This window comes from Scyliorhinus torazame, chromosome 22 (genome assembly GCF_047496885.1).
Source record: "Scyliorhinus torazame isolate Kashiwa2021f chromosome 22, sScyTor2.1, whole genome shotgun sequence".
Taxonomy (NCBI): domain Eukaryota; kingdom Metazoa; phylum Chordata; class Chondrichthyes; order Carcharhiniformes; family Scyliorhinidae; genus Scyliorhinus; species Scyliorhinus torazame.
Genome location: NC_092728.1, coordinates 22,164,018 through 22,180,167, shown reverse-complemented (window position 1 = coordinate 22,180,167; position 16,150 = coordinate 22,164,018). Strand labels below are relative to the sequence as shown.

General features: G+C 53.8%; 1 protein-coding gene across 1 annotated transcript in view; it reads left to right on the top strand.

Annotated features, from left to right (window-relative positions):
* The first annotated feature begins 2,680 nt into the window (after positions 1–2,680).
* LOC140398957 (lysine-specific demethylase 5C-like) overlaps positions 2,681–16,150 on the top strand; it is a 78,676-nt gene continuing 65,206 nt past the window's right edge. The window contains exons 1-3 of the mRNA XM_072487957.1: positions 2,681–2,841; positions 10,643–10,762; positions 15,289–15,483. Coding sequence (XP_072344058.1) covers positions 2,740–2,841; positions 10,643–10,762; positions 15,289–15,483 — 417 coding nt within the window. The 5' untranslated portion in view covers positions 2,681–2,739. The remainder of the gene's footprint in view (positions 2,842–10,642; positions 10,763–15,288; positions 15,484–16,150) is intronic.

Below are 16,150 nucleotides of genomic sequence, written 5' to 3'. Positions count from 1 at the left end.
TCCGGTCTCCCTATCCCACTCGGAATACTGCACGCAGTTCCGGTCACCCTATCCCACTTTGAATACTGCGCGCAGTTCCGGTCTCCCTGTCCCACTTGGAATACTGTGCACAGTTCCGGTCTCCCTATCCCACTCGGAATACTGCGCGCAGTTCCGGTCTCCCTGTCCCACTCGGAATACTGCGCACAGTTTCCGGTCTCCCTATCCCACTTGGAATACTGCGCACAGTTCCGGTCTCCCTGTCCCACTCGGAATACTGTGCACAGTTCCGGTCTCCCTATCCCACTCGGAATACTGCGCGCAGTTCCGGTCTCCCTGTCCCACTCGGAATACTGCGCACAGTTCCGGTCCTCCCTATCCCACTCGGAATACTGTGCACAGTTCCGGTCCCTCCCTGTCCCACTCGGAATACTGCGCACAGTTCCGGTCTCCCTGTCCCACTCGGAATACTGTGCACAGTTCCGGTCTCCCTATCCCACTCGGAATACTGCACACAGTCCGGTCTCCTGTCCCACTCGGAATACTGTGCTCAGATCCGGTCTCCCTACCCCACTCGGAATACTGCGCGCAGTTCCGGTCTCCGTATCCCACACTGAATACTGTGCACAGTTCCGGTCTCCCTGTCCCACTCGGAATACTGCGCACGGTTCCGGTCTCCCTATCCCAGTCTCAACACTGTGCACAGTTCCGGTCTCCCTATCCCACTTGGAATACTGCGCGCAGTTCCGGTCTCCCTATCCCACTCGGAATACTGTGCACAGTTCTGGTCTCCCTATCCCACTCGGAATACTGTGCACAGTTCCGGTCTCCCTATCCCACTCGGAATACTGCGCGCAGTTCTGGTCTCCCTGTCCCACTCGGAATACTGTGCACAGATCCGGTCTCCCAATCCCACTTGGAATACCGCGCGCAGTTCCGGTCTCCCTGTCCCACTTGGAATACTGCGCACAGTTCCGGTCTCCCTGTCCCACTCGGAATACTGCGCACAGTTCCGGTCTCCCTGTCCCACTCGGAATACTGCGCACAGTTCCGGTCTCCCTATCCCACTCGGAATACTGCGCGCAGTTCTGGTCTCCCTGTCCCACTCGGAATACTGTGCACAGTTCCGGTCTCCCTATCCCCACTCGGAATACTGCACGCAGTTCCGGTCTCCCTGTCCCACTCGGAAATACTGCGCACAGATCCGGTCCTCCTGTCCCACTAGGAATACTAGGTGCACAGTTCCGGTCTCCCTATCCCACTCGGAATACTGCGCGCAGTTCCGGTCTCCCTGTCCCACTCGGAATACTGCGCACAGTTCCGGTCTCCCTGTCCCACTCGGAATACTGTGCACAGTTCCGGTCTCCCTATCCCACTCGGATACTGCGCACGGTTCCGGTCTCCCTGTCGCACTCGGAATACTGTGCTCAGATCCGGTCTCCCTACCCCACTCGGAATACTGCGCGCAGTTCCGGTCTCCGTATCCACACTGAATACTGTGCACAGTTCCGGTCTCCCTGTCCCACTCGGAATACTGCGCACGGTTCGGTCTCCCTATCCAGTCTCAACACTGTGCACAGTTCCGGTCTCCCTATCCCACTTGGAATACTGCGCGCAGTTCCGGTCTCCCTATCCCACTCGGAATACTGCGCACAGTTCCGGTCTCCCTGTCCCACTCGGAATACTGTGCTCAGATCCGGTCTCCCTACCCCACTCGGAATACTGTGCACAGTTCCGGTCTCCCTGTCCCACTCGGAATACTGTGCACAGTTCCCGTCTCCCTATCCACTCGGAATACTGTGCACAAGATCCGGTCCTCCCAATCCCACTTGGAATACCGCCGGCAGTTCCGGTCTCCCTGTCCCACTTGGAATACTGCGCACAGTTCGGTCTCCGTATCCCACTCTGAATACTGCGCACAGTTCCGGTTTCCCTGTCCCAATTGGAATACTGCGCACAGTTCCCGTTTCCCTGTCCCAATTGGAATACTGCGCACGTAGCTGTCTCCGTATCCCACTCGCAATACTGCGTACAGTTCCGGTCTCCCTATCCCACTTGGAATACTGTGCACACTTCCGGTCTCCGTATCCCATTTGAAATACTGCGCACAGTTCCGGTGTCCTTATCCTACTTGGAATACCGAGTACAATTCCGGTCTCCCTATTCCACTTGGAATACTGTGCACGGTTCCTGTCTCCCTAGCCCACTCGGAATACTGTGTACAGTTCCGGTCTCTGTATCCCACTTGGAATACTGTGTGCAGATCCTGTCTCCGTGTCTCATTCGGAATACTGTGCACAGTTCTGGGAAAGTGATGGCCGAGGGGTGACCTGAACACCATGTCCAAAATGATGAAGGGGTAGTGACAGGGTCGACGTAGAGAAGGGCAGGAATACTCGCACGGAGCAGAGATGCTGAATGACCTGGTTCTCCACTGAGTAGATGAGATAATCTTATTTACTGGTAGAAAGCACGGACAGCAAATGAAAGTTAAATTGTGTGTGACGGCGGGGTGAGGGGGTGCTCTTGGGCAGGAGGGATTCAGCCTGTGTTTGTGGAGGTGTGGTGTGGTGGGGTGGGGGGTGGGGGAGAGAGCGAGAGTGTGCAGTGGGATTACCCGGGACCAATATCCTTCATTCCCTTCATCCTTCCTTTTACCTGTTCTCTCTCTCTCTCCCCCTCCACCCCACCCCCCTCAGGGGCGAGCCGAAGACCTGGTACGGCGTTCCCTCCTACGCAGCGGAGCAGTTGGAGGCAGTGATGAAGAAGTTGACGCCAGAGCTGTTCGAGAGTCAGCCCGACCTCCTCCACCAACTGGTCACCATCATGAACCCCAACATCCTCATGTCGCATGGAGTGCCGGTAAGGACCTGTCTCGGTTACGGAGGAGGGGGTGGACCTGTCTCGGTTACGGAGGGGAGGGGGCGGGGGTGGACCTGTCTCGGTTACGGAGGGGAGGGAGGGGGGGTGGAACTGTCTCAGTTACGGAGGGGGGGGGTGGACCTGTCTCGGTTACGGAGGGGAGGGGGCGGGGGTGGACCTGTCTCGGTTACGGAGGGGAGGGGAGGGGGCGGGGGTGGACCTGTCTCGGTTACGGAGGGGAGGGAGGGGGGGGTGGACCTGTCTCGGTTACGGAGGGGGGGGTGGACCTGTCTCAGTTACGGGGGGGTGGGGGGGGTGGACCTGCCTCGGTTACGGAGGGGAGGGAGGGGGGAGTGGACCTGTCTCGGTTACGGAGGGGGGGGTGGACCTGTCTCGGTTACGGAGGGGAGGGAGGGGGGGTGGACCTGTCTCAGTTACGGAGGGGGGGGTGTACCTGTCTCAGTTACGGAGGGGAGGGGGCGGGGGTGGACCTGTCTCAGTTACGGGGGGGTGGGGGGGGTGGACCTGTCTCGGTTACGGAGGGGAGGGGGGGGTGGACCTGTCTCGGTTACGGAGGGGGGGGTGGACCTGTCTCGGTTACGGAGGGGAGGGAGGGGGGGGTGGACCTGTCTCAGTTACGGAGGGGGGGGTGGACCTGTCTCAGTTACGGAGGGGAGGGGGCGGGGTGGACCTGTCTCGGTTACGGAGGGGAGGGAGGGGGGGGTGGACCTGTCTCGGTTACGGAGGGGAGGGAGGGGGGGTGGACCTGTCTCGGTTACGGAGGGGAGGGAGGGGGGGGTGGACCTGTCTCGGTTACGGAGGGGAGGGAGGGGGGGGGGGTTTGACCTGTCTCGGTTACGGAGGGGGGGGTGGACCTGTCTCAGTTACGGAGGGGGGGGGGTGGACCTGTCTCGGTTACGGAGGGGAGGGGGCGGGGGTGGACCTGTCTCGGTTATGGAGGGGAGGGAGGGGGGGGTGGACCTGTCTCGGTTACGGAGGGGGGGTGGACCTGTCTCAGTTACGGAGGGGGGGGGTGGACCTGTCTCGGGTACGGAGGGGAGGGAGGGGGGGTGGACCTGTCTCGGTTACGGAGGGGAGGGAGGGGGGGGTGGACCTGTCTCGGTTACGGAGGGGAGGGAGGGGGGGGTGGACCTGTCTCAGTTACGGAGGGGGCGGGGGTGGACCTGTCTCGGTTACGGAGGGGGGGGGGTGGACCTGTCTCGGTTACGGAGGGGAGGGGGCGGGGGTAGACCTGTCTCGGTTACGGAGGGGAGGGAGGGGGGGGTGGACCTGTCTCGGTTACGGAGGGGAGGGGGCGGGGGTGGACCTGTCTCGGTTACGGAGGGGAGGGAGGGGGGGGTGGACCTGTCTCAGTTACGGAGGGGAGGGAGGGGGGGTGGACCTGTCTCGGTTACGGGGGGGGGGGGGTGGACCTGTCTTGGTTACGGAGGGGGAGGGTGGACCTGTCTCGGTTACGGGGGGGAGGGGTAGACCTGTCTCGGTTACGGAGGGGGGGGGGGGTGGACCTGTCTCTGTTACGGAGGGAGTTGGGGGGGTGGACCTGTCTCGGTTACGGAGGGGGGTAGACCTGTCTCGGTTGCGGGGGTGGACCTGTCTCGGTTACGGAGGGGAGGGGGGGGGTGGACATGTCTCGGTTACGGGGGGTGGGGGGGAGCATTCGTCAGGACCAATCAGCTGCATCCCTTTCTGTTGCAGCATTGCACCGACGGTCCCTCGAACATTTGCCATTCTTGTCTCTGTCTGATGCGTGCAAGGCACAAATGTTCGACAGCCCCTCTTGCTGGCGTCGATATCCTTTCTTAACCCCCTTCCCCTCCCAGGTGCATCTTCACAACCCCTCCGACGGGGGTCATGTTTGCGTGACAGGTAGTCGGCGGCTCCAGAGGTTGAGAAGCTCACCTCTGCCCCGGTCGGCTCCTCAGCCCTTCACCAGGGCCGTAACGGGAACCACGATGAATAGCGTGACACAATTGCCTCATGGAACCAAAAGTATTGTCAGCTGGGTGTAAATCCCGAGGCTACCAGAGCAGGTCAAAGGCTGGAAATCCTGTGGAGAGGTTGTAGGGCTGAGACCCACGCAGAGACGGGCAGAATGTGAAAACTCCACACGGACAATGACCCAAGGCAGGAATCAAACCATGAGGCAGCAGTGCTAACCACCGTGCCAACCCGAGGGAGCGTTATCTGTATCTATACCTGTGCAATACTTGTTTGACGATGACAGTGTAGAGGGAGCTTAACTCTGTATCTAACCCCGTGCTGTACCTGTCCTGGGAGTGTTTGATGGGGACAGTGTAGAGGGAGCTTTACTCTGTATCTAACCCCGCACTGTACCTGTCCTCGGAGTGTTTGATGGGGACAGTGTAGAGGGAGCTTTACTCTGTATCTAATCCCGTGCTGTACCTGTCCTGGGAGTGTTTGATGGGGACAGTGTAGAGGGAGCTTTACTCTGTATCTAACCCCGTGCTGTACCTGTCCTGGGAGTGTTTGATGTGGACAGTGTAGAGGCAGCTTTACTCTGTATCTAACCCCGAGCTGTACCTGTCCTGGGAGTGTCTGATGGGGACAGTGTAGAGGGAGCTTTACTCTGTATCTAACCCCGTGCTGTACCTGTCCTGGGAGTGTTTGATAGGGACAGTGTAGAGGGCGCTTTACTCTGTATCTCACCCCGTGTTGTACCTGTCCTGGGAGTGTTTGATGGGGACAGTTGTCATGTGAGAGTACCTTTAAGAAATGGGTGTTTATAAATGGGTGTGTATTATAATATCTGTCGTGAGAGTACCTTTAAGAAATGGGCATTTACTACTGCAGTGATGTCAGATGCTGGGTGGAGCTGGGCTGTCTCCGCTTTTTACTTACATTTTAGGCTGTTTGCTGCAGGGTGTGTTTTAGTTTTGATTTCAGTGTTGGAGCTGAAGCCAGACCGAGCAGGTGTACTGTTGATCTCTCTGCCATGAAAAGACTATCTCTTGATCATTTGGCGAATTCAGAATTATAAATGTTCTCAGTAGTAAATGTAAACCTAATGTTCTTATGTTAAAAGGTGTTTCTTGGGCCTTCTGGATGTTGTTTGGGAAGTTATTCAGGATTACTTAGTGTTGTATTCTTTGGGGTTGTATTTGAATTGATGGTTGCTAAGATGTTCACTGTATGTTTCAAAAAGGTTAACTTGAGTTCATAGAATAAACATTGATTTGCTCTAAAAAATACTTTTCCATTTCTGCTGTACCACACCTGGAGAGTGGGCCGTGTGCTCCCCATACCACAATCTATTAAAAGTTGTGGGTCAGGTGAACTCCATGATACACTTTGGGATTCTCTAAACCCTGGCCCATAACAGAATAATGTGGTAAAAACACCAGATAGAAGGAAAACTCACCGAGTGTGTCATGTGAATATGCTTAAAAGGTACTTTGAAAGGGAAGGAGAGAAAAAGGAGGAAGTTTTAATGATTCTAACTCAAAGTGACGAACCAAATCCAGATGACTGTAAATTCGACATCCCTCAAATTAAATTGGAAAACGAGGATTTTCTTAAAAATTGGGATAAAGTGTTGAGTTACCTTCCAGAGGAAAAATGGACTGACCTGAAAGAGTTATTGATATCACATGGGCATATTTGTGGAGATAAATTGGGAAGTACTAAATTGGCTATACATGATGTAGATGTGGGAAATGCTGTTCCAATTAAACAACATCCATATAGACTTAACCCTTTAAAATTGGCACAGGTTAACAAAGAGATTGAGAGTATGCTTAAAAATGGCATAATTGAAGTGGGTTGCAGCCAATGGAGCTCACCCATAGTGATGGTGCCTAAACCAGACGGTACCCAACAGTTGTGTGTGGACTATAGAAAGGTTAATGCAGTTACAAGAACAGACTCTTATCCTATCCCACGTTTGGAGGATTGCATTGAGAATGTGGGACAATCAGTTTTTAATTCCAAACTGGATTTACTTAAAGGTTACTGGCAGGTACGTTTATCCGAAAGGGCGAAGGAGATTTCAGCTTTTGTGACTCCAGATGGTATATACCAATTCAAAGTTATGCCATTTGGCATGAAAAACGCCCCAGCCACATTTCAACGATTAACTAACAAAGTTGTTTCAGGATTACCCAATTGTGCGGTATACATCGACGATCTGGTAATTTTCAGCCAGACATGGAAAGAACATTTAAAACAGCTGATGGAGTAATTCGATCGACTTCAGGAGGCGGGTTTGGTGGTAAACCTAGCTAAAAGTGAATTTGGAAAAGCCCAACTCACTTTCCTTGGCCATAAAATCGGGCAGGGGCGAATGGTCCCACGGGATGTGAAAACCAACAGTTATTGAGAAGTTTTCAATACCCTCGAGACAGGGAAATAATGCGATTTCTTGGCATGAGTGAATTTGATCGAACATTTGTGCAAACGTTTTCTAGTGTGGTTGCTCCACTGATGGACTTGCTGAAGAAACGTCGAAAATTTCAATGGACAGCGGACTTTCGACACGCATTTGACTGCCTGAAAGCAGTGATAACCAATGCTCCTGTGTTGGAGAATTACAAGGGACTCTGTGATCAGATTGAACTGAAGTATCTGACTTTAAAGAGAAATGGACGGATGGTGCAGAGACCTTCTTGTTCAAAGAGACTGTCAATTGAGAAGGAGTTTCAGTTGGAGGAAGAAGAACGGGAAAAAATAGTCTATATTATTATACCTGTTTGCGTGTGTTGTTTTTTTAAACAAAAAAGTATATTTACTGTGTGCATTTCTTAAAGGATAGTGAAAAGGTGAAAAATGAAACCATCTTGAAGTTGATGGTTTATTATTTTTTCTTGGGAGGTGTCATGTGAGAGTACCTTTAAGAAATGGGTGTTAATAAATGGGTGTGTATTTAAATATCTGTAGTGAAAGTGCCTTTAAGAAATGTGTGTTTATAAATGGGTGTGTATTTAAATATCTGTCGTGAGAGTACCTTTAAGAAATGGGTGTTTATAAATGGGTGTGTATTTAAATATCTGTAGTGAGAGTACCTTTTATAAATGGGTGTGTATTTAAATATCTGTAGTGAGAGTGCCTTTAAGAAATGGGTATTTACTACTGCAGTGATGTCAGAGAGTGGGTGGAGCTGGGCTGTCTGTCAGCTTTTTACTTTCATTTTAGGCTGTTTGCTGCAGGGTGTGTTTTAGTTTCGTTTTCAGTGTTGGAGCTGAAGCCAGTCAGAGCAGGTGTACTGTTGATATCTCTGCGATGAAAAGACTGGGGGCGATTCTCGAAGCCTCGCGCAGGGCTGCAAAATCGCCGCAACCGCGCCACGACGCCTCGACGCCGGCGCGCGATTCTCCGAGGTGTGCAGAATCGGCGCCATTTGCGCCGGCACGTTTGGGGCGCCGCGGACCGCTGGAATCGGCGGGACTGCTGATTCTCTGGCCCGGATGGGCCGAGCGGCCACGCGGACACGACAGAGTCCCACCGGTGCCGTTCACCCCAGGTCGCTGCCGGCGGGAACTCTGCGCGAACGGTCGGGGGGGGGGGGGGGCGGCCTGTGTGGGGGGGGGATCCTTCACATTCACCGGGGGCGGGGGGGGAGGGGGGTTCCGATGGGGTGTGGCCCGCGATCCGAGCCCACCACTCGGCGGCGGCTTACTTCCCTGCGCAGCCGGCCGCTGAACACCTACGCCATGTTGAGTTGGGGCCGGTGCGCTAAAGAAGTCCCCCGCGCATGTGCAGGTTGGCGCGGCGCCCATCTGCCGCCGGGAAAGGAGGCTGGAGCGGCCTGAACCACTCCAGCGCCGTGCTGGCTCCCTGTGGGTGACAGAATTGGTCGTACCCGGGCCCGGTTCGCGCTGTCGTGAAACGCGACGGCGCGAACACTTGCACGCCATTTGGGAGAATCGCCCCCACTATCTCTTGATCACTTGGTGAATTCAGAATTATAAATGTTCTCAGTAGTGACTTTAACCTGATGTGCTTCTGTTAAAAGGTGTTTCTTGGGTCTTCTGGATGTTGTTTATTAAGAATTACTTAGTGTTGTATTCTTTGGGGGGTGTATTTGAATTGATGGTTGCTAAGATGTTCACTGTATGTTTTAAAAAGGTTAACTTGAGTTCACAGAATAAATATTGTTTTGCTTTAAAAAATACTTTTCCATTTCTGCTGTCCCACACCTGTAGAGTGGGCCGTGTGCTCCCCATACCACAATCTAGTAAACGTTGTGGGACAGGTGAACTCCATGATACACTTTGGGGCTCTCTAAACCCTGGCCCATAACAGTGTTGAGGGAGCTTTACTCTGTATCTAACCCCGTGCTGTCCCTGTCCTGGGAGTGTTTGATGGGGACAGTGTAGAGGGAGTTTTACTCTGTATCTAACCCCGTGCTGCACCTGTCCTGGGAGTGTTTGTTGGGGACAGTGTAGAGGGAGCTTTACTCTGTGCCTAACCCCGTGCTGTACCTGTCCTGGGAGTGATTGATGGGGACAGTGTAGAGGGAGGTTTACTCTGTATCTAACCCCGTGCTGTACCTGTCCTGGGAGTGTTTGATGGGGATAGTGTAGAGGGAGTTTTACTCTGTATCTAACCCCGTGCTGTACCTGTCCTGGGAGTGTTTGTTGGGGCAGTGTAGAGGGAGCTTTACTCTGTATCTAACCCCGTGCTGTACCTGGCCTGGGAGTGTTTGATGGGGACAGTGTCGAGGGAGCTTTACTCTGTATCTAACCCCGTGCTGTCCCTGTCCTGGGAGTGTTTGATGGGGACAGTGTCGAGGGAGCTTTACTCTGTATCTAACCCCGTGCTGTACCTGGCCTGGGAGTGTTTGATGGGGACAGTGTAGAGGGAGTTTTACTCTGTATCTAACCCCGTGCTGCACCTGTCCTGGGAGTGTTTGTTGGGGACAGTGTAGAGGGAGCTTTACTCTGTGTCTAACCCCGTGCTGTACCTGTCCTGGGAGTGATTGATGGGGACAGTGTAGAGGGAGCTTTACTCTGTATCTAACCCCGTGCTGTACCTGTCCTGGGAGTGTTTGATGGGGATAGTGTAGAGGGAGTTTTACTCTGTATCTAACCCCGTGCTGTACCTGTCCTGGGAGTGTTTGTTGGGGCAGTGTAGAGGGAGCTTTACTCTGTGTCTAACCCCGTGCTGTACCTGTCCTGGGAGTATTTGATGGGGACAGTGTAGAGGGAGCTTTACTCTGTATCTAACCCCGTGCTGTACCTGTCCCGGGAGTGTTTGATGGGGTCAGTGTAGAGGGAGCTTTACTCTGTATCTCACCCCATGCTGTACCTGTCCTGGGAGTGTTTGTTGGGGACAGTGTAGAGGGAGCTTTACTCTGTGTCTAACCCCGTGCTGTACCTGTCCTGGGAGTGTTTGATGTGGACAGTGTAGAGGGAGCTTTACTCTGTATCGAACCCCGTGCTGTACCTGTCCTGGGAGTGTTCGATGGGGACAGTGTAGAGGGAGCTTTACTCTGTGTCTAACCCCGTGCTGTACCTGTCCTGGGAGTGTTTGATGGGGACAGTGTAGAGGGAGCTTTACTCTGTATCTAACCCCGTGCTGTAACTGTCCTGCGAGTGTTTGATGGGGACAGTGTGGAGGGAGCTTTACTCTGTATCTAACCCCGTGCTGCACCAGTCCTGGGAGTGTTTGATGGGGACAGTGTGGAGGGAGCTTTACTCTGTATCTAACCCTGTGTTGTACCTGTCCTTGTGATTTGTGCTGGGTGTTTTCTTCTCACTGACCAGACAAATTGTTTGCTCTGCCTTGTTATGAACAGCATTGTGTATTTGTTGGTTTCTTTCAGGTGGTCAGAACCAACCAGTGTGCTGGTGAATTTGTCATCACCTTTCCGAGGGCTTACCATAGTGGCTTCAATCAAGGCTACAACTTCGCTGAAGCTGTCAACTTCTGCACTGCCGATTGGGTACGGTAACTAGAGTCAGATCCTGGACATTCAGCCCTTCCACTGTATAGCCTGCACTGTGTTCAGAGACTGCATCAGAAGCTGCAATCCTCTAGTGAATCCCACTTAGTGGCTCCTGAACACTGTCTTTCATCAGGAAGAACAGGAGGAGGGCCATTCAGCCCCTCTCGAGCGTGTTACACAGGAACAGGAGGAGGCCCATTCAGCCCCTCTCGAGCGTGTTACACAGGAACAGGAGGAGGCCCATTCAGCCCCTCTCGAGCGTGTTACACAGGAACAGGAGGAGGCCCATTCAGCCCCTCTCGAGCGTGTTACACAGGAACAGGAGGAGGCCTATTCAGCCCCTCTCGAGCGTGTTACACAGGAACAGGAGGAGGCCCATTCAGCCCCTCTCGAGCCTGTTACACAAGAACAGGAGGAGGCCTATTCAGCCCCTCTCGAGCCAGTTACACAGGAACAGGAGGAGGCCTATTCAGCCCCTCTCGAGCCTGTTAAACAGGAACAGGAGAAGGCCCATTCAGCCCCTCTCGAGCCTGTTACACAGGAACAGGAGGAGGCCCATTCAGCCCCTCTCGAGCGTGTTACACAGGAACAGGAGGAGGCCCATTCAGCCCCTCTCGAGCGTGTTACACAGGAACAGGAGGAGGCCTATTCAGCCCCTCTCGAGCGTGTTACACAGGAACAGGAGGAGGCCCATTAAGCCCCTCTCGAGCCTGTTACACAAGAACAGGAGGAGGCCTATTCAGCCCCTCTCGAGCCAGTTACACAGGAACAGGAGGAGGCCTATTCAGCCCCTCTCGAGCCTGTTAAACAGGAACAGGAGAAGGCCCATTCAGCCCCTCTCGAGCCTGTTACACAAGAACAGGAGGAGGCCTATTCAGCCCCTCTCCAGCCTGTTACACAGGAACAGGAGGAGGCCCATTCAGCCCCTCTCGAGCCTGTTGCACAGGAACGGGAGGAGACCCATTCATCCCTCAGAATCTGATATGTTTCAATAAGATCACCTCTCGCTCTTCTGAACTCCGATGGGTGCAGGGCCCCAACCTGCAAAACCCTTTCCTCATCGGACAAACCTTCTTCATCCCAGGAGTCGGTCAAATGAACCTTGAACGGCCTCTGATGCGAGTAAATCCCCATCTTAAGTCTGGTCAAGGAAACCAAACCTGTCCGCTGTACTCCAGGCGGCATCTCCATCAGGCGCTGTGGTAGCAGAACTTTCCTACTCATTATTTTTGCTTTCCGATTCCCTTTTATGAACTCTCGGGAGTTTCCCGCCCTGTGTCTCCGTGCCGCAAGTCTCTCGGGTCGTGACGGGACGTCCGCGCGTCCTGCCCCCACCCTCCTCCCGTTACCCGTATCCGTCACTTTCCCCACTGGGGCGGGGAGGGGGGGGGGGGGGAAGAGAGTGTAGTCCGCCTGCCATCTCCGGCTCGTTAACCATCTGATTTTTTGCAACTCCCTGACCCTTTCGGCCTTTTCCATTTGGACGGCACTACTGTGAGAACGTTAAAATTCCTTCATTGAAGGAAAGCATTGGCTGTCTAGAGACATCAAAAGTTTTTTGTCTACCACTTATCAAGGCCAACACTAGAACACCAAATTCCAGTTTCTCTCAGCAATTTATATCGCTGGCGAAAAGGGGGCTGATCGGTTGGCAAGTGGACACTGATTGATGGAGGCACTGCCCTGCTGGAAGCACTGAGGGGAATGTCTCGGCTCCCCAAGGTCATGGATAATTAAGAAAAGGCACACGGCTTGGACATATTCCTTTTGGTTGCGCAGAATGGGTACCTTTGTACGGATAGATGTCGCTTGGAACAAGCGTAAAGATTTTGTGTTTTTTTTTTTTAATGACAATCGATGATAGTTTCACGGTCACAGTGACTGAGACGAGCTTTATAATTCCACATTTTATCAATTGAATTTATATTCCACTGGCTGCCGTGGTGGGATTCAAACCCTCGTATCCACTCCCCCGAAGCATTAGCCGGGGCTAATGGATTACAGAATCACGCAGCTGTTACGCCGCCGAAGGAGGCCATTTGGCCCATTCATGTCTGTATTGGGTCTCTGAATGAACAATTTAGAATCATCATAGAATTTACAGTGCAGAAGGAAGCCATTCGGCCCATCGAGTCTGCACCGGCTCTTGGAAAGAGAACCCCACTTAAGCCCACACCTCCACCCTATCCCAGCAACCCCACCTAACCTTTTGGACACTAAGGGCAATTTAGCACGGCCAATCCACCTAACCCGCACATCTTTGGACTGTGGGAGGAAACCGGAGCACCCGGAGGAAACCCACGCAGGCACGGGGAGAACATGCAGACTCCGCACAGACAGTGACCCAAGCCGGGAATCGAACCTGGGACCCTGGCGCTGTGAGGCAACTGTGCTAACCACTGTGCTGCAGTGCTGCCCACAATTTGCCCAGTGCCACTCCACCCGCCCATTCTCCCCTTCTGAGATATTGATCCAATTCCCCCTTTGGAAAGACTCGATTGAACCTGCCTCCAATCTCTCAGGTGGCGTCTTCCAGATGCTAACCACTCACTGTGCGATAAAGCCTCCCTTGTGTCTCCGTCGCTCCTTTCTCCGATCGCCTTCAATCTGTGTCCCGCTCTGGTTGTCGATCCCCCTGTCAATGGGAACAGCACCACTTTCCACTCCAGTCCATCCTCTCCACTCTGTCCCCCTCCCCACTCTGTTCTCATCCCCACTCTGTCCCCCTCTCCACTCTGTCCCCCTCTCCACTCTGTCCCCCTCTCCACTCTGTCCCCCTCTGCGCTCTGTCCCCCTCTGCGCTCTGTCCCCCTCTGCGCTCTGTCCCCCTCTCCGCTCTGTCCCCCTCTCCGCTCTGTCCCCCTCTCCGCTCTGTCCCCCTCTCCGCTCTGTCCCCCTCTCCGCTCTGTCCCCCTCTCCGCTCTGTCCCCCTCTCCGCTCTGTCCCCCTCTCCGCTCTGTCCCCCTCTCCGCTCTGTCCCCCTCTCCGCTCTGTCCCCCTCTCCACTCTGTCCCCCTCTCCACTCTGTCCCCCTCTCCACTCTCTCCCCCTCCCCACTCTCTCCCCCTCTCCACTCTCTCCCCCTCCCCACTCTCTCCCCCTCTCCACTCTCTCCCCCTCTCCACTCTCTCCCCCTCCCCACTCTCTCCCCCTCCCCACTCTCTCCCCCTCTCCACTCTCTCCCCCTCTCCACTCTCTCCCCCTCTCCACTCTCTCCCCCTCTCCACTCCAGTCCATCCTCTCCACTCTGTCCCCCTCATTCAAATCTCATCTTGTTTTTGGAACCATTCTGGTCAATCGATTCTTGCTCCCTCCCTTCATCGCTCCATCCCTGCCTCCCAACCTCCCTCCCTCCCAACCTACCTCCCTCGCGCGCGCTCTCTCTTTCGTGCTCGCTCGCTCTTTCTCTCATTCTTGTCTCTCTCTCTCTCTCATGCTTGCTCTCTCTCTCTCTAAAGCCTTCACATCATTCCTAAAGCGCGATACTCCAGTTGGGGTTCAATTGGTATTTTATACAAGTTCAGCATAACCTCCTTGCTCTTGTACTCTGTCCCTCGAGTGATAAAGCCTAGGATATGCTTCCTTTACCACGCTCTCAAACAGGCGTGCCACCTTCAATGATTTATGCAAATATAAACCCAGATCCTCTTTGGTGACCAGCGGGCAGCTCAGGGGCTGGTTTGCACCATCTCCACCCACAATAGATTTTCACTTCATTCATTACATTTGCAAAGTTCTTACTACCAGAATGAATCGCTCATTATACATATACAAAAGTTTGTGTTACCGTGACCACTGCTGGCAACTGACTAAACAGACAGATCAGTCCTCACAACAAGAGTTGAATTAATACAGCCTTCATTTAATTCTCTAAAACTTTAGCTATGTGCTTATTTAAGTCGTTACGTCAGTTTCAACACTCCCAACTTGATCGAAATAATACTACCCGGATAGAGAGAACTTGGCCAGGCTGGAGGGTGTGCGCTGAGAGTTTCCAAACTCCGGGCCAACGTTGACCCCAGCGTTATCACTGTTGACATCTCGGAAGCTGTTGTGTCTTATAAGGTTTTAGCTCTTAGTTTTTAGTTTATTCATATAAAAAAAGTCCTGTGACGCACATCGGCCTCATTCGTCCGTGCTCTCGCTGTTCCAAAACAAAAGTGTTATCAGCAAACTGCCCGGTTGCCCGTAGTCATTCTGTCTGTTCCCATGGAATTCATTCTGCAGAGAGCTGCAGATTGCTCTGGCAGTCTCATTCAGGTTTGCCGTTGCCCTCTTTCACCATCATGCCTCAAGGCACAGTGTTAGCCTCTTTTTTACTCAGCGCTTCACCCTACTTGACGACCCCTCGGGCAATCTAATTGGACAGTGAAATTATGCTGACAGGGGGGTGGTGGGGGTGGGGGAAGAAGGGGGGGGGGGTTTGCTCGCGAACACCACCCTGTGCCTTCCTGTTCACCCCCCCCTCCGCGGCCCGACCTCCCGTTGTGTGTCGGTACTGAACTTGGCCTTCTTCCTTCCAGCTGCCGGCCGGCCGCCGGTGCATTGAGCACTACCGGTGGCTGCACAGGTACTGCGTTTTCTCCCACGAGGAGCTCGTCTGCAAGATGGCAGCCTGCGCGGAGAGGCTGGACTTGAACCTGGCGGCAGCCGTCCACAAGGAGATGTTCATTATGGTGCAGGAGGAACGGAAGCTGAGGAAGGCGCTGCTAGAGAAGGTACGGCACCGTGAGGGTGGGGGGTAGGGGTGGGGAAGCACTATGGGTGGGATGAGTTCACCCAGTTGGCACTTTGGCATTGTTTGTGTCCAATTGCTCTGCGTTCGATTATATGATTCTGGTAAGCGGTTAATGTTCTTGGGGCTCGGTTGGTTAGGTCTGGGCGATGACTCCGAGGAAAGCAAACAGACCCACGGAAGCTGGATGAGCCTGGATGCAGACAGTTTGTGCTTGCGGAGGTATTTTTAAGCATTGTAAATAAGCCTGTTAGGCAGTTAGAAACTAGACCAATCCTCCTTGATCTATGGTAAATCAACTGTATGAACTATGCTGCAAACGTGTGAAGGATAGCACACACCGTCTCGTCTCCGGGTGGCTAGGACAAAAGCAGGAGCAAGAGGAGGCCGTTCAGCCCCTCTTGAGTCCGCTTCCGCCCCCATTCCGCACAGTCGTGGCTGATCATCCACCCCCCCCTGATTTCCTCAATGTCCGAAAACCTCCCGTGACCTCTGCCTCGAACATAGTCCCAAGGCCGAGCTCCCTCTGCGGGTCGGGAATTACGAAGGTTCCCAACCATCGGAGCGAAGAGATTTATTCCTCGCCTCGGCCTAAAATAGCCGCCTCTATCCTGAGATTGTGACCGTCCCGTGTTCCCGACGCCCCAGCC